Below are 22,137 nucleotides of genomic sequence, written 5' to 3'. Positions count from 1 at the left end.
CAGCGTGATTGGAAATCGGGAAGGGCCGGCTGCTGCGGCGCACTCCCCCGCAGGCGGAATTACAGCTCTCCTACCAGTCCCAGGGCGCTGGGTGACGTCATGGGGTCTGCAGTGGAGCGAGATGAAAGGGCTGAAGCGGAGCCCGCGGGCTGCAGGCGGCTTCCAGCACACAGCCCTCGGCTCGGCTGGGGAACCGCAGGGCTGCGCGGGTCCAGCCTCTCGGCCGGGCTGGGGAGAACCACCGGTACTGCCTCCTTGCACAAAAAAAAAAAAAAAAAAAGGAGGAGGGGGGAGGAAAACAACGTGATCCACGTTAAACAAAAGACTCTGTGCACTAATGCGGACTCGGAGGCGGGAGGCTGCCTGCCTACCTGCTGGAAGTGCACTTTCTGGCTCTCCCTGCTTATATATAAACCGAGCCCTGCCTTTGATGTTCTGCAACTGATCAGCGATCGGATTACGGGCATTTCATCTCCCTGCTCCGCTGCCTTTGATCTGCGTGGTTAATTTTATTTTCCTGGATTTGGAGTTTCGCCTGGGCTTGTGCCGACACACGGCTTCGGGAAGGCAGAAGCGTTTGGCACGGTCGCACCGCCAGGGAGAAGCGAGGCTGCCGGAGGTGCCGGAAGGGTGAGGGCTGGAAGGAGTTCAGCACGTTGCAGGTACAGCCGTTTACGTTCTGTTGTAGCTTTCGCTGCACTTTTCCTGTGTGTTCCAAAAAAAGATGGCTGGGCTCATTTGAGGACGAGCGTCCCTGCGTTTGACGGCCCGCACTGTGCGCTGGGTCTGTGTCCCAGCCGATGAGACACTCGGTGCCGTGTTAGGAGTGTGTACAAAAGGGCGCTTTGCAATCTTTTATGCAAATTTTGCTTGGAAAAAAGTTGTTCAAACAGGACAAAAAAAAAAAGAGGAGTCTACTGACTTCAGCACACAGCCCAGGCTCCAGAGCCTGAGCCCTGGGAGAGCGATTGCTTTAGGTGTTCGCAGGTCACTTTATTTAGCAATAGGTGCTGGGACTTCACTGGTGCCAGTGTTTTCTCGTATAAAAGGGTGCAGTTCATTTCTGGACATGCTGTTTCTGTAGCTTATGTATTCTCTCACCTCCAAGATGTAAGTCTATCAAAGACCTTTCTCTGTGCAGTGGCTGTACTTACGGGAATCCTTGGGAAGCCCTTTAAGTATGGTTACAGCTTTTTGTGGGTAAAACCGGAGACTTTTTAAGACAGTGAGGGTAAAGTGGGGGCTGAGTTTGGTTTAACAACCCTCTAATGCGGTTCTGTGACCTCTGAAAACAGCATGAGCCTTATTTCCACAAACATTTACAAGGTTGATATTCCTAAATTAACATTGACTTTGAATGCATAGTGACAGCTGCTCTAAGTTACAGTTGGCCAACTGTTTACGAAAACTATCTGAGCCATCAACAGTTATTACGTTTACAGAAAGTTTTTATTCATGTTTTCACTTTGGTTCACACTCAACATGGTAAATCCAAAATATGTTGGTGTGCTACATTTGAACGTGAACTGTATTTTTGGTTTTGTTTTTGTGTTTGTCAATTCACTACACACACACACACACACACACACACACTCATACACACAGAGTAAAATCCTTGGGTTGCAATGCAAGAACTTAATATGGTGGAAAAGCGAGAGCTCCTGGCTGAGGTCAGTTCATTCCACTGTTCTAGTCCTGCATTTATTTGGGTGAAGAATTTAATTATCATCACAACCAGCAGTCTATTTTATGCTCTATGAACCACAAAGAAGTTATAAGTGAAGAGACCAGTCATCCTTTAGTCTGAAATTCTGATGAAACAAGGAAGATCTTAATGAGGCTCATTTCAAATGTAATTAATTTTTCAGAGCCAATTAATTAAATCACTTTCTAAGCTTTCCTCCTGATAGTAGAAGGAGGGTAATTAGCACTGTTTGCTTAATTTTAAAACTTTGATGGCTGTGAAGTGGAGATTATTTTAAACCAGAGCGTGCTACATTTTCTTGGATGTGTCAGTAAGAATTGAATGTAAAAGACTGCACAGTAGCAGTCATTCCAAGAGAGACATGTTTTTGTTTTACTGATCATCGAACGGAGCATGTTCATAGTACCCTGGACCACCAGTTTAGCTTGATTTTTTTCATTTGTTTACTTAAAAGTTTTCTTTAAATCACAAAAGAAATATTGATGTTCCCAGTCAGGTAAAGAAAATTAAGCTTTTACAGTGATGACTGAAGAAACAGTTTGCTTAGAAGAAACTCGACCCTTTAGTTCAGATTTGGGATTTTAAAATTTTGTCAGATGACTATTTGTTCTGTTACTAGGGTCATATCAACAAATGCAGACTCTACTCAGCACCAAACAAATGGGAGAATTAGCAATTATCTGATTAATTTGGCCTTTGTAGAAAACTCGCTCGGGCAAGTCAAGTCCTTGAAAATCCACTTCGGTGTCTGAATTAACGTAGTCAATTGTTTACGTCTTGCTGGTGTCTTCTTTGAGAAATGAGACAGATTCTGCTTGGTCTTAAGAGAAAGGTGGTCCCTGCTGAACGCACAGGTACTGTTTCCAAAGATGTTTCTCAGCTGCCACACGAGGATCTACACTCGGGCTTCAGTAGACATGCTCCACGGCACTTCCACTGAACGGAACCTTTATATTACACTTTTCAAAGCACTTTTCTATCTGTTGCTTCAATGGCAGCTTTGTTACTGCAGAAAGTCCAACTCTTCAAAAGACTTTTATTTCTAGTTGTGATTCTGTCACTGATTAGCTATGTGACCTCGAGAGTCACTTCACCACTCAGTCCTCTCATGTGCAACATGGGAGAATGGATCAGATAGTCCTGATGAAGTATGTGGAATGTACTAGCCATTTTACAGATGAGGAAACTGAGACTAGAGAAAAGTAACTTGATTATCTTGACTGAGATCATGGGGCTGGTTATGAAATGCGGTGCTCTTTCTAGCTCACCATGCACAGTCCATTTTCCAACAACTGCAAACACAAACCCACTGGACAGCTGATCGGAGAACAGTGTTAGTTTGAATCGTAGAGACAGCCATTTCCTACTGCAATATGACATATCAGTCAACTGGATTAGTCTGGGTATTTCCCCACAGTTACGTTCGCTGCTCTATTTACTACTACACATAATTTATCATAACGTTGAGAGTAATATTCCCCCCAAATTTAATGTCATGGAACATGGAATTATCTATGTCTGTGTGCCTGTGTGTATGTGTATGTGTATGTACACACTTGGCATTACATTACACTTGTGCCTTTAACTAGGCACATCGTTGTGTGTTTCCAAGGAATTGAAGATGTCAGTGGGCTCCATGAGAAGTTTAATGGCTAATTAAAGGTTGTTACTCCTCCAGGGAAATTCCCATGGGGATTTTGTGAGATTTTTATCTGCAGATTCAGTAGGGGTTTGTACATGGTATGTGTTCCATGCTACATTTGTTTAAATGTGTAATTACGTTTGTCATGCCCATTATTCAGATGAGGAAAGTGAGTCCCAAACCGGTGAAATGATATGTGCAGATCACTGTTAATTAAATGGCAGCACCTTTTGTGTTCTAGGGCTAAGCTGCTAATTCTTTAAAAAAAGTATTTTTAAATATATTTTATTGATCATGCTATTACAGTTGTCCCAATTTTCTCACCTTGCTCCCCTCCACCTGGTACCTGCCTTCCCTCCAGCAATCCTCTTCCTTAGGTCATGCACATAAATTTTTTGGCTTCTCCATTTTCTATACTATTCTTGACATCTCCCTGTCTATTTTATGCTACCCACCAATTATGCATCTTTTAAAAAAAATATTTATTTATTTATTTAGAGAGAGAGGGGAAGTGAGGGAGAAAGAGAGAAACATAATGTGTAGTTGCCTCTCATGTGCCCCCAACTGGTGGGGGGTGCATATGCCCTGATTGGGGATTAACCCTGTGACCCTTTGGTTCGCAGGCTGGCACTCAGTCCACTGAACCACACCAGCCAGGAACCAATTATACTTTTTAATCCCTGCACCTTTCCCCCCACTTTTCTCCTTCCCTCTTCCAGCTGATAACCGTCCAGATGATCTCCATATCTATGATTCTATTCCTGTTCTGGTTGTTTGCTTAGTTCATTTGTTTAGATTCAGTTGTTGATTCTTGTGACTGTGTTGTCATTTTAATGTTCATGGTTTTGATTTTCTTCTTTTTCTTAAATAAGTCCCTTTAATATATCACATAATAAAGGCGTGGTGATGATGAACTCCTTTAACTTTACCCTATCTGGGAAGCACTTTATCTACCTTTCCCTTCTAAATGATAGCTTTGCTGGAGAGAGTAATCTTGGCAGTAGGTCCTCACTTTTCATCATTTTGACTACTTCTTGCCAGTCCCTTCTTGCCTGCAAAGTTTCTTGTGAGAAATCAGCTGACAGTCTTATGGGAACTCCATTGTAGGTAACTCTTTGTTTTTCTCTTGTTGCTTTTAAGATTCTCTCTTTATATTTAACCTTTAGCATTTTAATTATGATGTGTCTTGGTGTAGCCCTCTTGTTTGAGATGGTGTGCTTCCTGGACTTGTATGTCTATTTCCTTCTCCAAATTAGGGGAGTTTTCTTTCATTGTTTTTCCAAACAAGTTTTTAATTCCTTGCTCTTCCTCTTCCCCTTCTGGCATCCCTATGATTCAGATGTTGATACATTTGCAGATGTCCCAGAGGGCCCCTACACTATCCTCATTTTTTAAAAACATTTTTTTCTTCTTGTTGTTCTGGTCGAATGTTTGTTTCTTCCTTATGTTCCAACTCATTGATTTGAAGCCTGGCTCTCTCCCCTCCACTGATGGTTCCCTGTACATTTTTGTTCATTTCACTTAGTGTAACCTTCATTTCTTCCTTTATGTTGCTGCCGTTTTTTGAACTCTGCATCCGATAGATTGGTTATCTCCATTTCATTTCATTTTTTGGGGGGGATTTTGTTCTGTTTTTTTTTTTTTTTTCCATTTGGGCCATGTTTCTCTGTCTCCTCATTTTGGCAGCCTCCCTGTGTTTGTTTCTGTGTATTAGGTAGAGCTGCTTTGACTCTCTGTCTTAGTAGTGTGGTCTATTGTAGAAAAGGCACCTGTAAATTGTATGATGTGGAGCCTTAGGTAATTGCCAGGGGTGGGACAACCCGCTTCAAGACTTTGTGGTTCTGTGTGCGGGGAGGGCTCGGGGAGGGGACAATGCCACTGCCTGGCTTCTGGAGGTTTGCCTGGCACTCTCCCCATTTCCAGTCACTTTACCCACTTCCCTATGTGCCTGGTGCCTTTCCAGCTATTGCCCTGGTGGTGAATCCTAGAGAGATGGGTTTGAGCAGATTCTAAGTTGGTGTGGGCCCTTTAAATGGAGTTTCCTGAAAATCTGGCAGTTTCTTCTGATGCCCCAACCCCCACTGGTTTTTACAACCAGAAGTTATGGGGCTTTATCTTCCCAGTGCTGGAACCCTGGGCTGTGTGGTCTGGTCTGGAGCTGGGGTCACTCGCTCCCAAGGTGTCCCTCCTGATTTTTATCTGCCACACATGAATGTAGGACTTTTTGTTCTACTGTTGCCTCTCTGCACCACATGCTTCTCTGCGCCTCTTCACCCATCTCTGTGACTCCTCCCCTCTTACCCACCTGGATGGGTGTGGCTTCTTTAATTCTCCTTTGTCGCACTTCCATACAGCTAGATTTTCTGAACATTCTGGGTGTTATTTGTTTGGAAATCTAGCTGTAATTCTTTCTATGGTGGTGCAAGGAGGCGAAGCTTGTCTACCTATGCTTTCATCTTGACCAGAAGTCTGTTAATTTTTTCAGTTATAAGAATTGTACACAACTGAACTTAACTGTTAGCAAACATAGTAGCCAAAATTTTGGTTAAAAAATGGGTTCTTTTTATTTCTTTGTATTGATATATTTTATGAGAGTTATTAGAAGTTTTTGGTTGTTTTCTATCAGTCGACCTAGAATCTTCAGCTATGAAGGGTCTCAAGACAAAATCCATTCCTCCTCTACTTCAAGACTGGAGCAAGCTCAAGCATCCTTTGACGGCAGGGCCAGTTCAAGAAACCCTGGAAAAATGAATAATTTGGTGCCCTTTTAAACAGTGATTCTTTAAAATTTTCTCAGCCCAATTTAGAAGAACGAGCAATGAGAGGAGGCAGAAGAAACCTTCCTGGTGGCTGTGCTTAGTTCCTCCTCTGTTGTCACGGTCACTCAGCTTTGGTTCCAAACGCAACTACTGGCTGAAATCACTACTCAGAAGTCACCAAGTTTCACATTCTTAGATCGAGAAGCCCTGGAACACCATTCACTGTGACTCAACTTTTCTCTTTAGTGAGAAGGGTGGGGGGTGGGGGGTCTTGAGCAACGTTATCAAACCACTCCTCCCCACATAAAACACCTTCTCTCTGAGATGAGTTCTGATAAGGACAGCTCTCTCCATTCTGTGCAGGGTCTCCAGTACTTTGGCAGCCTCGTGGCTTAGTGTCACAAACCACTGCCCCTTAACTCAGCCATGTGCAGAGGAACCCACCGTCTTTATCTGGAAGGAGAGGAGCAGGGTCAATGGCTCGTTTCTTCTCTCATTAAACACATGAAGAATCTGGCCAACAGCAGTATCGTAAACTCACAAAGATCAGTGCAAATGCTGGACCTTTGAACAACTCATTTATAAATGTCATGAGTTTGACATTATATAAACTAAATAAGTAACCTCCTTGGCCTTTTCTTGTATATTGGTTTATGCACAGGAGGAATAGTGAGGATTATATCAGAAATCAGGGAACGTGGATTTTGATTCTAGCTTCGTAATTAACTTGGTGTGTGACCTTGGGCTAGTCACTCAACATCTGGCCCCAACCCTACACTGATAGTCTATAAATGGCAGCAATGGGTATTGGGAATTACTTAAATTTCTGGGTCCTGGTTACTTTTCCCCCTTATTTTCTTAACTATGCTAGGCAAACTTCATTATCCTTTGACATTCCTACCTTATTCATTAGTTCATTCAAAAAATTTCTGAGTACCTACTATGTAGAGGGACTGTAAACTAAAAGACAAAATTCAGGATTTTCATGTATTTTGCATCCTACTCCATTTCTCCAGGGAATAGTGATTTACACTAGGAAGTCAAATAGTTTTCCATTAACTTCTCTTCCAGTGAGCTAGCTTATCACTGAAACTATTTTTCAGGAAGTTTGCTACTTCATTAGCTCAATTTGGGGGGGCTAATATTTTAAACAAATATACTTGGTATCAGCTTAAATATTGCTAAAACTAGCTTCAGAAACAACGGCACTGGACCAATAACACCTCTGCCAAGATATTTATAATAAATTGGCTTTTACAGCGAATATTTCAACCCATTAGCAATAGTCAGCGTTTAAAGGGAGAAAAACACTTGCAGCCCTAAGTCTCCTTCACACACTGTCTCCAGATCATATGTGCATTCGAACTGCGGTAAAGTGGGGAGTATTTATGAACGTAACATGCCTCTTCTTCAGAGAACAGATTTATTCAATAGCTGGCATACAGAGGTTCAGTGTTCTTTGTTCCCACTGTCAAACATCATTTCGATTATCATTTACGCACAGATGCCAGGCATCAGCTGCCCTACGAAACAGGTGCTGCTGCTGATACCGGCTGCCATTGAGTGCGAACTTCCTATGTGCCAGACATTGGGCTAAGAAAGAGATAAGAATTCCTTATCTCCTTCAGTAACCTCCAGTGAAACAACTCGCGCTACAGTTGAAGAAATGGAAATTTAGGGGGGTGAAGTAACTTTCCCAAGGGCATGCAACTAGCGAAAGGCAGACTGGCATTTACGACCAGATTATCTGACGTCAAAGTCCGAGCGTGTTCACAACGGGGTCTCTCTCCTCAGTGACCTCACAGGCTTCCTGGGAAGATCAGTCACACGCATGGGAAATGATGCAAGAGCTCATGAACTACATCATGCGCCCCTGTCTCTAAGGACAAAAGGTGGCTAGAGGATAGAAGAACATTTGGCTAAAGTCAAAGAGGCAGTGCCTGAGCTGGCAGAATGAATTCCAGTCAGAAAACATTTATTGAACCCTTCTGGGAACGTTTGATGTTATCAGAGATACAAGTTTGAACAAAATGTGCCCCTTCTCTGAAAGCAAAATTGCTTTTAAGTCCCCGAGTTAAAAAATCTCAGTACGGTTAGGGTGCATGAAAGAATGTGGCAAGTGCTGTCTATTCTGACAAGAAGGCCACAGGCCTTGGAGAGACTCGTGGGAGCTGTGGCCTTTAAGTTGGTCCTGAGAGAAGTCAGATAAGTTAGCAAGGCACCAGAAAGGTAAGGGAGATAGGTATGAAGAGGAGGCCTAGAGGACAAAACGAAGGGCAATTTCAGGGCACTTCAAGGCAGGGCACGCAGACCAGTTTGGCCAGAATATGGAGTATATGATCTAGAGGAGAGAAAGATAAGGCTGAAAAATGTGGGTGGAGTCCAAACTTGGAAATCTCTGAGTGCTGATTCAAGGAGCCGTCAGTACGATGAGGAATGTGAATCGTTCACTTGGACAGTGATGGTGATGACAGGCAGGAGGAAAACGGTCCCTGGGACAAAGCAGCAGGGAGAAAGGCTTGATAGCAAGGGCAATATTCCAGGGAAAGGTGTGTGTGGGGCGGCTGTGCTGTAATGGGCCCAGGAGGAGAAAAAAGGGAAGAAGGGGTGTGTGCATGAGTCCTTACGAAGGAATACGCCATCATTTGGCTTAACACACCACTGGGTATCTTATGTGCTAGCTAGTCTTGGGCATATTAAGAAAATCAGACATGCCCCCCAGGCGATTGGAATCTAGTTGGGGAAAGGAACGCAGGCAAACAGATAACTTCCGTACAACAGTGAGCATGTTACTGCACCGTGCCACAGCCGGGGCAGTGCTCGGGAACAGCTACTCGGCCAAGGGAAAGTATGCTTGCTTTGAGGTCCACATAAGCTCATGTGTATCTCTTGTGGATTATTTACAAATAAGTCATAATTGTGCTTTACATTCTGACCATGGGAGATTTGAAGTAGACAACTTGGATGCTAATATTTTTAAGTATTTTTCACAAGTAATTAGTACAACACTATGGTGCTCTCAGTATGGGCCAGGAGGTGTGTTTATCAGTGATTAAGTCTAATAACCTATTCATTCACTCAAAAAATATTTATTGAGACACCAGTATGTGCTCCCAAGCACATACAAAATCCTAAATAAAACATAGGATTTGGTTCCATCCAAAGACTTGGGTAAGGAAGATGAAATCAACACATAAGATACGGTGGATGCTTCTTTGTATCAAAGTCTTGCCCAGTGTCTTGGGTTTGAAGGTATTTGTCCAATTATTTGTGCATTGGACAGATAAAACAATAATTGCTTATGTATCTCTAGCATTCTACTGCTGCAAAAGTACTTTTGTTATGGACATAATTCTTTCCCTCCTTCTGACAAATCTGCCAAGTGCGCACCGTTAGCTCTGCTTCATAAACTAACGAACTTAAATTCAACACCTACTCTTGAAGGCGTGGAGGCTGGGCTCTGTGCTCCGCCTCAGCCCCAGAGGCTCTGAGTTTATGGCCGACCCCCGGGAGCTGGACGGGGCTGGCCTTGGTGTGGAGGAGGTGGGTGAGCCCCTAACTTGCACACACTCTCTGAAAGAGTGTTGGCTGAGGATTGGCTGGAGAACTCCATCCATGGGGGAGTTAGGTCTCTAGGGACCAGAGCCAATGGGGCCTTGTTCCTCTGCTGAAGCAGGCTTGGTGGCATGGGACCCACAAGGCAAAGGCACAAAGATCCTGGGAAAACACGAGCAGGCTAGAAATGAAGCCTCTCCTCCCTTCACCTGGGCAGGTCCCTTAACAGAGTCAAGCTCCCGGTGGCTGGTCCTGGGGTCCCTTCCACTTTCCACCCTCCGACCACCACACAGGCCGTGGTCACCCGCGCGCACAGCCTTGGAGAGCTGGCCCCCAGGGCAGTCGAGCCAAGCGGGCTGGGAGAGCCAATGAGCGGACTGGAGGCTGCGGGGAAGCGCCTAAGGGCACCGCGCAGGGGGGGGGGAGGGGGCGGGGCTCCGGGTGGGCGGGGCCCCGGAGGCGGCAGCCGTTGCTACGGGAGAACTGAGCTGTTGGCCAAGTTAAGCCATCGTTTGCACGCGAGGAGAGAACCCCCGGCCCAGCTCCGCACCCCATACCCTGCATCCGGCCATGCCCCCAGCGCCCCTGTGCCTCTGACTCCAGCCAGGACCTGCGGGGCGCGGCGGGCGGAGTCTCTCAGGTGACAGAGAAGGTAGGTGTCCTGCTCACCAGGGGCTGTGTGGCGCTGCGCGGCGGCCCCTAGCCCTCGATCCTGGTGGACCCCCGCACGATGGCGGCCCGAAGAGAAGGCAGCTGCCCGATGGAGGAAGGGGAGCAAGGGCTGCTCCTGCGCAGAGTAGGGGGGTGGGCAGAGGGAACCTGGCAAAGGCGACCCCTGGGAAGGAGTGACAACCTGGGGCTGCAGGGGAGGGCGGCTCCCGAGACGCTGGCGCTTCCGTAGCAGCTGCTCGAGGGATGGGAGAGTAGGGTATGAACTATCCTGGTCTCCGCTGGCGTCCGGGATGACGTCCGGACTTGGTCTTTCTCTGCAGGGATCCTGAAAATGGAAAATCTACTTGGGAGGCAAACGTGTGTAAGCACATAAATCTATCTGCGCCCGGCTCCACCCTGGCCTTTCCGATCGCGCTCTGCCCCTGCCCCTGAGCGCGCTTCACAGGGAGCTCTGTGCAGGCCGGGACTACCTAGTTAGGGCTGAGGTGGTGGAAGGAGAACATTTACAGGATTTGTGAGTAGCCCACAAACAGTCATTGTGTAGCAAAAGAACATTTCGCCAATGTGGGCCTATTTCTTAGTACAGTGCCAAAGGGTCGAGCTTGTAACACAACAGAGAGAGAGAGAAAGGTCAGCTTTGACAGTGCTCGCCAAGGTCTGATGCCGTTTCATGGAGTTGAAATTTAGCTCATACACTCTTCAGCGATCTGTTTTGATGGCAGGGAACTGTGCATCGAACCTGCATTTACCATTGTAAGAAGTCCATGTCACTTTTTTTTTTTTTTTGCATTTTACTAAAAGGATGCAATTTGCAATGCAAACAATTTGCATTGTTCCATATTTCTCTAGCTGAAACAATTTAAGGCAAAATATTTATGGAATTGTGGTTTTCATTCCAGTGACAGTTTTCTTTTACTAGAAGATGCTTTTTTATGTAAAGAAAACATTTGTTGTTAAACGTGTCTTATGTAAACAGAAGGATTCATTTTAATTCATTGTTTTTTCATAATCAGATACTCTCTGCCAAAGGGAGGATTATGGGGCATTAGTTTGGGATTTACTCCGTGTTTTCTGTGGTGCAGTTTCACCTTCGGTGTTTTTGTCAGTGCTACTTTCAGTGTAGTTTAAAAATATATTTCATTTTAAGCACTCCTTATCATCTGGTTTAAAGCTATGTAACCAGAAAGGGTGAGAATTGAGTCCTGCTGTGGAAGATGGGTTTTGAATTATTACTCACAGAGATGTGGGTACGTAAAAAGAAATGTTTCTCCATGACACCTACCAAGTTGTTCTGAAAATAATACAAAACGTGGAGATGCCACTTCAGCTTTTAAATATTGCATTGATATCAATGTATGGGGCATTATCATCAGCTCTGTGAATTCTTTCCTTTCTAACCCATGAAAATGTCTTAGGACATTGACTGTTACTGAGGCCACATGGCTTTATCGACTTAAAACCTTTTTTCCCCATAGTAAGTGCTAACTCTGGGATGTCGTCGTTAGCATTTTCTGGGACATTCATGGCAGTGAGTTGTCGTTCCTTTGATGGGAGTGTGTTCGGGCTCCGAGCCCAGGTTTGATCTGGGATGTGAAGTTGAGGACACGTGAAGGCTTTTTATGCACGCGCAGTGTGAACGGCCCGTTCTCTCCCGGAGCCTGGGTGGGAAAAGCACTGAGATGGGCGCTGGTGGCGTGCTGAGCTTAGTGCGTTGCCGTGGCTTATTGGTTATGGCTCTCACATGTGAAGCTAGCGTGGTATTCTGCAACACAGTCGAGGGGTCCTGCTAACCCTCATTTGATTCTCCCTTTTTCACCTATTTCAACCTCAGAACCCACACTTAACCCAATCTCTTGCGACCAGTCAGTCCTACCATTCAAAAGTAAACTCAGCAAGAAAGAAGAACTGAGGCATTTTAATACAGGAAAAAGCCAAGTCCTTTTAAATATGATGAATCAATATATGAGATCAAGTGATTAAAACCCTGGAGAAGGCCAACCACCTCTGTGCTAGCTCCAGGTTGAACGGGAATGCCTCCCTTGTATAAGTGTCCACCAGGTAAACAGACAGCTGCTCATGTGGAAAGGCAGCGGTGACACTGAAGCAGTGACATACACTTGTCTCCTGGCAGCTGATTATTAAGTGGCCACGCAGCCTTTTAAGAGTAACCTTCTAGCCGAAGGGAAAGAACATTAACGCAGCATGAACACAATTCCTTTTCCCGATTTCCTGGTGCAGCAGAGAGTTCATTCATCATATTTTGCCTAAAATGTTTGTGTTTAAAAGTAAGATGTTTAAACAGTATTGGGTTACCTTCTAGTCCACACATCACAGAATATGGACCTTTTAAACCAAAGTTTTAAAGCCTGGTTTTAAAACGAGAATAAGCACCTATCAGCAGTTACAGAAGACAAAGGAGCTTGCACGCGGGAGGATGAAATGTTATTTAGCCAGTCTTGAGTCAGCTTGGCTGGGTCTAACACAAGGAAATTCTAAAAGAATGGGGGCTACTTATACTGGAGAACACTACAAATGCTACAGAGAGTGGTTTTGGAGTCTGCCCAGACTCACTTCTAAAATAAAAATTTAAACAGCTGTGTTTTAGAAACGGCAACACATAATTCTCTTAGAATACTGTGTCAATGTCTGAGGCCCCTGCGGTCCTTAATGCTGCAATTGTTCTATTTGTATTTTAGGATAAACGTTTATGAATTTGGGGAAAAGCACCTTAGTTATAGTATGCTTGTTCACTGAACAATTTGAGAACACTGTAGGACAGTTATTTTCCTGAGGCGAAAGTGCTAGAGTCCACAACTCAGAGAAGTAAAAGCAATTAGTCTCAAAACCCTACCCTAGTTTAAATTCTGTTAAAAGGATTACCAGAGCCTGACAGTGAGTGATCCCTAACGGTTCTAAACTTTAGGGAAATTGAAGATATTGTACTTGGCAACGGAACATTTTAGAGCTTGTAGCGTTTTTTAGTAGAAATTATTTCATGATTTGAAAAAGGAAAAATCATTCTCATTCCTAGCCAACCACAATATGTGTATTTTTATTACAGCCCACCTTTGTGACCTTCCGAAGCCACAGAAAGGGCTGCGGACTCTGTGAAGTGAGGGAGGGACAATTTTCAGAATATAGTGACGTTGAAGGCGGAGGCACAGAATGACTAGAAGCTATGGGGGTTCCCGTCCTGTTTGGAAATGGCATTAATTTTTTATTCTTGTAGCATATGGGACTGACATTATTTCTAAATATTTATTATTATGCTCTACCATTGAAATGTAAAATTCTGTGTGTATAGCACAGGCTTTATTTCAATGCTGATTTTATAAATTGTAAGCCTGCCAGTTTACTTTAATGTTGATTTAAAAAAATATTTCAGCTTATTGCATATTGGAAAAATGTATGAGTTCAATATATTTTATTACATAATGTTAATATACTTTTACTAGAAAAGCTATTACTAAAATAAAAACATGCATGTACCGCATGTTCGATAATAAATCAAAGAGATTTTAAAGGGCGGAAAAATAAAGAAAGTTAATTTATTCTGAAAAAATTATCCAGGTTATTGGAATTACTCTGAGTCTTAGAGTTGGGTCATTCGTAAGATCAAAAGTCAATACCCTTCTCAGAAAGGTCACTGGCCATATCTCCTTCCTTAGTGATGCTGGTCAACACTGTAGCACCGTATTCAGGAAATGGGGTCCTGACCCATGTTATACTGAATCAGAGCCACTTGTATTTGAGGCTCAGATGATAGGTGCCCATATTTTCCAAGTACTTTGCTAGTTTTTACAATGACCCTAAGAGGTAAAATGTTACCCCTGATTAATGAACTCTTTTGCATTCATTCAACATATACCGGGCACATTTTGGGGGAGAATTACACCTCTAGAGCAAGGTCACATTTCTTGTGACTAAGTCCTCACACCCTCATAGTTGGTTACCTCCTAGGGCTTGGTCAGTGATGAAATGCAGGCAGGGAGCCCCAGGGGACAACAGGGGCAGTGACGGCTGGAGCCCAGAAAGTGTAGGTCCGTCTTTGCGCGGGATGGCTGTCACTCAGGTCTAGCCTTGCTGCTTCATTGTGGGACTCATGGTGGCCTAATTCTCTAATTTTTCAAGAAAATCATTCATTTTTAATACTGAGAACTTATTTTAAAAATCAAGGGCTATGGTGACTCGGAAAATGCTGCTACTGCTGGCAACACAGGGGCTACGAGAGGGAGAAATCGCCGGCCAATCGTACGGGGGATGGAGATAAGTCCCCCGGGTGCTGTGGCCGGGCAGAGGACAGGGGCCTGGGTCAGGAGATGCCAGAAGAACTTCGACAAAGTGGGGGGCACTGCGGCGGATGAAGGTCCAGTGCATAGGAAGACCCGGAGCAGAAGGGACGCAGCTGGTGAGGGCAGGGCAGGCTGAAGTAACCACCGTGGTTTGGGACCCGGTGGTGTGCCCAGCCTGAGAGAGGTGGCTTGGACATGATGCTTGGAGCTGCTCCGTCCCAGCCGGGCGCCTGTGCACTGCCACCCCCGAGGCCCCGCCTCTTTGCCAGGCGACACTCCAGCACACGTTGTCACCGTTTGGACAAGGAAGTAGAAAAGGTGTGTTTTTCTGCATCGGTTCGGTTTATCTCCCTCAGGGGCTGGCTAGTCGGGACACTACTCCGTGTCCGTTCCCGTTCGTTCAGGTGGCGGGCAAGTGGCTTGGTGTGATGAGCAGCACTGTCTGGGAGCCAACAGTGCAGCTCGCTGGCTCCCAGCTGCGGGCTGCGGGCTGCGGGCTGGGCTGCGGGTTGCGGGCTCCGTTCTCCTCCTCTTTGCCTGCCGGGTTCCCGATACTGATGCTCTGCTGGCCATGGTCAAGTAGCAGACAGTGAGGCAGAAATCCCACACTCCCAGGACACGGCGAACCAGACATTGTCAGTCTTCTCGCTGTGGAGCTGGGGCAGTTGCTCTGCACCCATTTGGCCAATTGGTGCTGGATATTTAGTACATGTTGTCTGGTCTGTGTATTTGGCAAACCGTGACAACCCCACGGGACCCACTGTCCATTATATCGATGATTTGTATGTCTCCTGTTTGATAAATACCCCCAAATAGACTACTGAAGTATATACAAGCATTTTTCTATTTGGGCCAGACTCAAAATTCCAGAAATTAAAACCAATTTCAATATACCTTTTTTATTGCCTTATTTTAATTTTAAATTCTAAACACTTAAACACTTGTCGTCTCATTACATTTTCCTTCTGTTATGAATGCCAAAGCATTTCTTAAGGTATTTCATTTTGTTCCAAGAAGCTCAAGGGGGCACTCATAACACCCCACGGGCTAACCAGTGTATTTCTATACAAATAAACAACGAATAAGCCGGGCGCATGGAGGGGTGCGTAGGAGCTCTCGCCACCTCTGCTGCGCTGCGAGCACCCTCAGGGCGCACCGTAGTCCCTGAGCCCCGCCCCCCCGCCCCCCAGGAGTGCTGTGATGGGGTGGATGAATGAATCAGGAAGGGTATAGTGTTCTGTTACGCAGCGTGTAACAGTTCTGTGGATCGGCTCTGTGGACATTGCCCTCCTCTGCCGAGTGGAAGGGGTCCCTGGGTGCTGCAGGGTGGGACGTGACCGGTGGTCTCTGCAGCAGAATGGCACGAGAGCTGTTTTGTTCGAAGTCAGCAGGCACAGTGGGATTCATTTCTGGCCTTCCCAGGGCTTGTGTCCTTGACCCCCAGTGTGCTCTCCCCATGCAGGGGTAATGCCTACTCGAGAGGGTGGCAGGACAGGAAAGCTGTGCTTCCCGGAAGCCTTAGCACAGTCCTTGGCGTTAGAAATGCTGAGTTTGAACTTTGCGTTGGTTCTTGGTCTTCACCGGCTTTCTGCGGGCCGTATGTCTGAAGATGTAAACCCCCTGAATGACGGCTCACATCTGTGTGGCCAGTTACAAACTCAAAGGACTGTGCCATACAGTGGGTCCTTTGATCCTCAGTGGTAAGGCCATCGATAATGACAGCCATCATTGCTAATGGGTACAGAGCACTCCCTGAGAGGTTTTGGTGCGGATGAACTCTCCTGGGAGTGCGTTAGAGCTGCTAAACCCGCTCATTCCTCACGGCCGCCACACTCAGTCCAGAGATGGGGAAACTGAGGCATGGCCTGGGCAACTCGTCCAGGTTCACACAGCCAGCAAGTGGTGTTCTCAAGACCAGCAGGCCCCTGACCACCTCGGCGACCAGCACGGGTTATGCTCTATTCTGTCCCCGACACTTCTCAGTCTGTGCCTTATCTGAGTTCATCCTCATCACACCCCCCCGGGGCACAGGTTCTGTTTTCTGTCTGGAGTCAGGAAGTCTCACGGTGACATTGCTCAGACGTGGGACTGGAAACCCGGTGTTCTAGTTGCCGGGCGCCATGCTACACAATACAGAGAGTTATGAGGCGTGGTCCCGGTTTTAAGCAGCATAAACCGAGACACAAATAAGCATGATCACTCTGCAGCCTGACAGATGCTGTACGTAAATGTGGAAAGGGCCACTGGCCATGGGGAGCACCTTTGCCCCCTGTGCTGATGGACAGCAGTGCCCATTGGCTGGTTCTCGTCGGGAGTCAGTGGGAGAAAGGCTGCCTGGGACAAAGTGACCGCCTGGGTCCGAGGGCACAGTCGAGGGTATGCAGGAGACCACGAGTGTGGTGGGGGGCTGAGCTGCAGGGGCGGTGAGGGGCCCGACCTGGGGTGTGATCTGCCCGCAGGCCGCAGGAAATTTAGGCAGGGCAGCGCTATTCTCATACTTTCCATTGGAGCCATTCCATTCATGTGTTGGGAGAACAGTGGAAGTCAGCACGTAGGGCCCGGTTCCCCCCACTTACTCTACCCGATCGTTAGAAACAGCTTCTTGTGATGCAAAAGTCATAGTGCTTGTTTAATTTTCTCCTTTCTTTGGTCGTGTTTATATGGTTTTTTATCTTGTCACCTCTTTTAGACACTTTTCGAGGAGGACCATGTCTCTTACCTTTTTGCCCTAAGAGCGGTGCACATTTTTTCTCCATCGTGAACGAAACTTTTACACCATGAGGATTTTTAGAAAAAGAAAGGGAAAGTTTGCACAGAATGCTGCATGTAACCCCAGCCATTGATAATATTTTGACATGAAATCGGTGTGCCTTATGAAGTCAAAATCATGTTCCCACGACTTGTAACTCCTACCGCGGGCCGCAAGCGGTCGTCCGCCTTCCGCGGTCGGCGGCGCGCTCGGTCCGGCTGGTCGCTCCATCCCGGCGCGCGCTGCCTCTGTCCGCCTCTTACATTTTGTGGGAACGCTTGGTATTTACACCCTCTTTCACAGTAGTTTAACTCCATGTAGATTTTACGTGTTTGTTTTTTTTTACACTTTTAATAATGAGCGCATTTAGAAGCATTTAGGACCGTGTGGAGCAGCACAACCCGCAGCAAACCTTCCGTGGAACGCGATTTTATCTCCGACCCCGGCGGCGCCGCAGCCGCACAGCGGCGAGCTGCACGGTTGGGTAACTGCCACCTGGTGATTGTGAGATATGCAAGGGGCACAAACAGGCCATGGCTGAGAAGGGGGAACCGCGATAAAAGGTGCTTGAATTTTCTAAATCTGCGCCATTCATCCCGCAAACGTAAAAACGCCATCTGTATCGCCTCGGCCCGTAGGGGCGGTGAGCGTCCGGGCTGCCCGCAGGCCGCTGGGGGCTGGCGGCTTGGCCAGCAGTGGACAGAGCCGCGGGGTCCAGCTTTGCTTCCTGGATTGTTGTTATTGCTTTTCTTGAGCTACTTGGCCCACGGGGCTGCTTCTCTGCTCTGGTTTCTTTTTAAGTAGTCTGGTTATTTGCTCTGGGTCTCTTGGGAGTTTTGGAAGATTCAACTCAAAAGAGAAATGGAACCCTTGTTCCCCAACCTGGTAAGGAGCCACCAGATACGTCTTCACTAGGAAAAAAAGAAAGCCTATCATCCTGCCGTTGTCTGGAGCTGTGATTTATTTCTACATTTTAGATAATTCCCGGTGAAGACGAAGAGGCTTGGATGATCTTTTCATTGACACATCAGATTAGTGACTCCAGTTTCATCACTTGTAAACGATTTTTCGGTGTCTTTAAATGAACACGTATTTTTTCTGCTGATGTATTATTTGTACCGACGTGGTAGGGGAACAAAGGCCAAACGTGGGCTGTGTCTGCTTCTTCGTGGAGTTGAAGGTCCAGGATGCTCACTGATCATATTGTAGGGTCGAGGGACTGGGGTCCCTGGGGCCAGACCACCTGGGTTTGTGCCCAGCTCGGCCTCTTACCAGCGATGTGACCTTAGGCAGGTGACTCAGTGCTCTCTGAGCCTCAGTTTCCCCACTCTAATATGGGGATGACAACATTATCCACATTCTACAGCAGCTGTAAAGATTAAATGAGTTCACAGTACCCGGTGCAGAGTGTGCTTAGTAGGTGTTAATTTTTTATCACTATTATTGTCCTACTGGCACTGACTAAATCCACAGAGTGGAAGGTTTACATGGTCACTGTCTGAACGTAGTTCTGTGCTGGGGGAACAGGGCTGGACACTGCAGAGACCTGGGTGGTCAGGAAAGGCCCGGGACAGGACCGCCTGCAGAAGCTCGCACGTGGCGCCTAAGCAGGCGAAGCGGTAACTCTCGTAACTTAAATCTTTAAAGATTACATACTGTATGCCTGTTGAATCTTTTTAAAGGTGATTGCTTTTACAGCATAACTACTATTATCTAGTATAGATAAGCGAAGAGTAAACATTATACAGTAAACACAAAGCACAGTCACTAATTGTCATTAATTATGAGTATAATTAGCTGTATCTTATCTTCCAGAAACTTCTCAACAAAAAACACCTCTAATAAGAACCATGGCCTCACAAGTGCCTCCGGGACAGGACAAGCCACTTCTCACCGTTGTGGTTTTGCTGGCCTACTTGGTAAGTCAACGCTACGGTCACGAGAATGTTGGTGAAAGAGTTCACATACGTAGCACCCAGACTCTTTTCTATGTCTGATCCCCTGTTTTAAAATTTTCTTTCAAATTGCATTTTATGACTGTTACATTTAACTAATAAAGATTGTGCTGGAGTCTGGACCTTTGTGGCAATTGCTGAAATTATTTAAATGAAGATGCGGTGGAAATCACAGCGTTGCTTGCTGCCCCCTGACAACGGTCACCGCGGGTGAACAGAAGTTTCCCGCGGTACATCTAACATCCCAACAGGACCCTGCAGTCTCTCTGGGCACCGATGACTCACACCATTGTGAAGTGTCTAGAACTGATTTTTTTAAGTTCTATTATTTTTACGTAGTTATTTATATGCTTGGTTCCATACATCGTTAAGGACAGATGGAGGATTCCCACGTGTGAAAGCCTGACACAAGAGATCTATGAAGGCGTTCGAAAGAGTTGAAACCGACTTAGTTTGAAGATGTAACCATGATCCCCAACTATGAAAAGAATCACTTACCCTGAAGTGAGTACCCAGAGTCTTCTTGGAAGATAAAATCAGAAGAAATGGTGTCCATCTGGAGTCAGATCCAGGCAGATGTGAGGGAAGCTTCCTTTCTTTGATGTGAAGTTGTTCAACATTGGAATGAACTTCTAGAAGGTCAAAGCCTTTATGGCCTCTTTGTGATGGGAGGGAATCTCTCTCTCTCATAAAACCAGCTCCCCTAAGGCTGTGAAGAGAGGCAGGAGGAGATTATTAGACTGTTAGCCCCAAATGACGTTCTAGTCCTAAATCCCACCTTGAACTCTCCCTCCCGCCTGCTCTGCAGGTCCAGGCTGTGACTTTGCACAAGGAGGCCAGCAGACATCGTCCTACATGTTCCTGCTTCAGGATGGAGGCGGGTGACTTCCGGCCAAGATGGAGGCGCAGGTAGACACACTGTGTGTCTTCGCACAACCAAAAGAAGGACAACAAAAGTTTAAAAACTAAACACAAGCAGAACCAACAAAACTGAACTGTATGGAAGTCCGACAACCAAGGAGTTAAAGAAACACTCACCCAGACTGGTGGGAGGGGCGGAGACCGCAGCCTGTGGAGAGGACTTATAGCAAAGTGGCAGCTGGAGGACTGGGGGGTGGTCCCACATTTGTGTGCAGATAAACCGGGAGGAACAACTGGGGAATGAGACCGACCCACAACCTAGGGTCCCAGTGGGGAAATGAAGCCTCAAACCTCTGACTGAAAACACCTGTGGGGGTTGAGGCAGCAGCAGGAAAAACTCCCAGCCCCATAGGAGATTTCATTGGAGAGACCCACAGGGTCCTAGAATGTACACAAACCCACCCACCCGAGAACCAGCACCAGAAGGGCCCAGTTTGCTTGTGGGAAGTGGGGGAAGTGACTGAAAACTGGCTGAGAGCAGAGCAAGCAGCACTGTTCTCTCTCGGACCCTCCCCCACATACAGCATCACAACCCGGTGACTGGGTGCCCCACCCTGGTGAATACCTAAGGCTCTGTCAGTACGTGACAGGCATGACAAGAAAACAAATGGCCTAAATGAAAGAATAGATCAAAGCTCCAGAAAAAATACAACTAAGCGAAGAGATAGCCAACCTATCAGACTCGAGTTCAAAACGCTGGTTATCATCCTGCTCACAGAATTGGTTGAATATGTTCACAAAGCAGAGGAAAAAGTGAGGGTTATAAAAAGTGAAATAAAAATGTACAGGGAACCAATAGTGAAAGGAAGGAAATCAGGACTCAAATCAATAGTTTGGAGCAAAAGGAAGAAAGAAAGATTCAACCATAACAGAGTTAATAAACAACAATTCAGAAAAAAATAAGGAGAGGCTTAGGAACCTCCAGGACAACTTTAAACATTCCAACATCCGAATCATAGGGGTGCCAGAAGGAGAAGAGGAAGAGCAAGAAATTGAAAACGTATTTGAACAAATAATGGAGAACTTCCCCAATCTGGCCAAGAAAATAGACTTCCAGGAAGTCCAGGAAGCTCAGAGTCCCAAAGAAGTTGGATCCAAGGAAGCTCACACTAGGGCACATCATAATTACATTATCCAAGATTAAAGATAAGGAGAGAATCTTAAAAGTGTCAAGAGAAAAGGAGACAGTTACCTACTAAGGAGTTCCCATAAGACTATCAGCTGATTTCTCCAAAGAAACCTTGCAGGCAAGAAGGGGCTAGGAAGAAGTATTCAAAGTCATGAAAACAAAGGACGTACATTCAAGGTTACTCTATCCAGCTCTCATTTAGAATAGAAGGGCACATAAAGTGCTTCTCAGATAAGGCCAAGTACAAGGAGTTCATCATCACCAAGTGCTTATATGAAATGTTAAAGGGACTTACCTAAGAAAAAGAAGATAAAAATATGAACAGTAACATAACAAACTCACAACTATCAACAACTGAGCCTAAAAGACAAAAACAGAAACGAACTAAGCAAACAACTAGAACAGGAAAACAGTCGCAGAAATGGAGATCACATGGAGGGTTATCAGTGGGTAGGAGGAGGAGGAGGAGGGGGGAAAGGTACAGGGAATAAGTATCATAAGTGGTAGGTGAAAAACAGAGGGAGGGTAAGAATAGTGTAGGAAATGTAGAAGCCAAGGAACTTATATGCGTGACCCACGGACATGAACTAAAAGGTGGGGAGAGGGATGTAGGTGAGAGCGGATGTGCAGGGCGGAGGGAAATAAAGGAGGGTAATGGGACAACTTTAATAGCACAATCAATAAAATACATTTTAAAAAAACATGGAGGCAGTTTGTACTGAATAATTGCTGGTTACTCTAACCACCAAAAGCAGTTT

The 22,137-nt window shown here is 45.9% G+C and overlaps 1 protein-coding gene across 2 annotated transcripts in view; it reads left to right on the top strand.

The window, feature by feature from the left end:
* Positions 1 to 273: 273 nt before the first annotated feature.
* TNFRSF19 (TNF receptor superfamily member 19) overlaps positions 274 to 22,137 on the top strand; it is a 72,158-nt gene continuing 50,294 nt past the window's right edge. The window contains exons 1-2 of one of the 2 annotated variants that reach the window (XM_053665614.1): positions 274 to 662; positions 19,190 to 19,293. In XM_053665614.1, the coding sequence (XP_053521589.1) occupies positions 19,225 to 19,293 (69 nt within the window). In that variant the 5' untranslated portion in view covers positions 274 to 662; positions 19,190 to 19,224. Of the gene's footprint in view, positions 663 to 10,130; positions 10,314 to 19,189; positions 19,294 to 22,137 lie in introns of those variants that run through there. The other variant, XM_053665615.1, reaches the window with a different exon arrangement.

The sequence above is a fragment of the Artibeus jamaicensis genome, unplaced genomic scaffold (genome assembly GCF_021234435.1).
Source record: "Artibeus jamaicensis isolate MK-2021 breed Jamaican fruit bat unplaced genomic scaffold, CSHL_Jam_final contig_415, whole genome shotgun sequence".
Classification (NCBI taxonomy): domain Eukaryota; kingdom Metazoa; phylum Chordata; class Mammalia; order Chiroptera; family Phyllostomidae; genus Artibeus; species Artibeus jamaicensis.
This window is presented reverse-complemented; position numbering and strand designations above follow the sequence as displayed.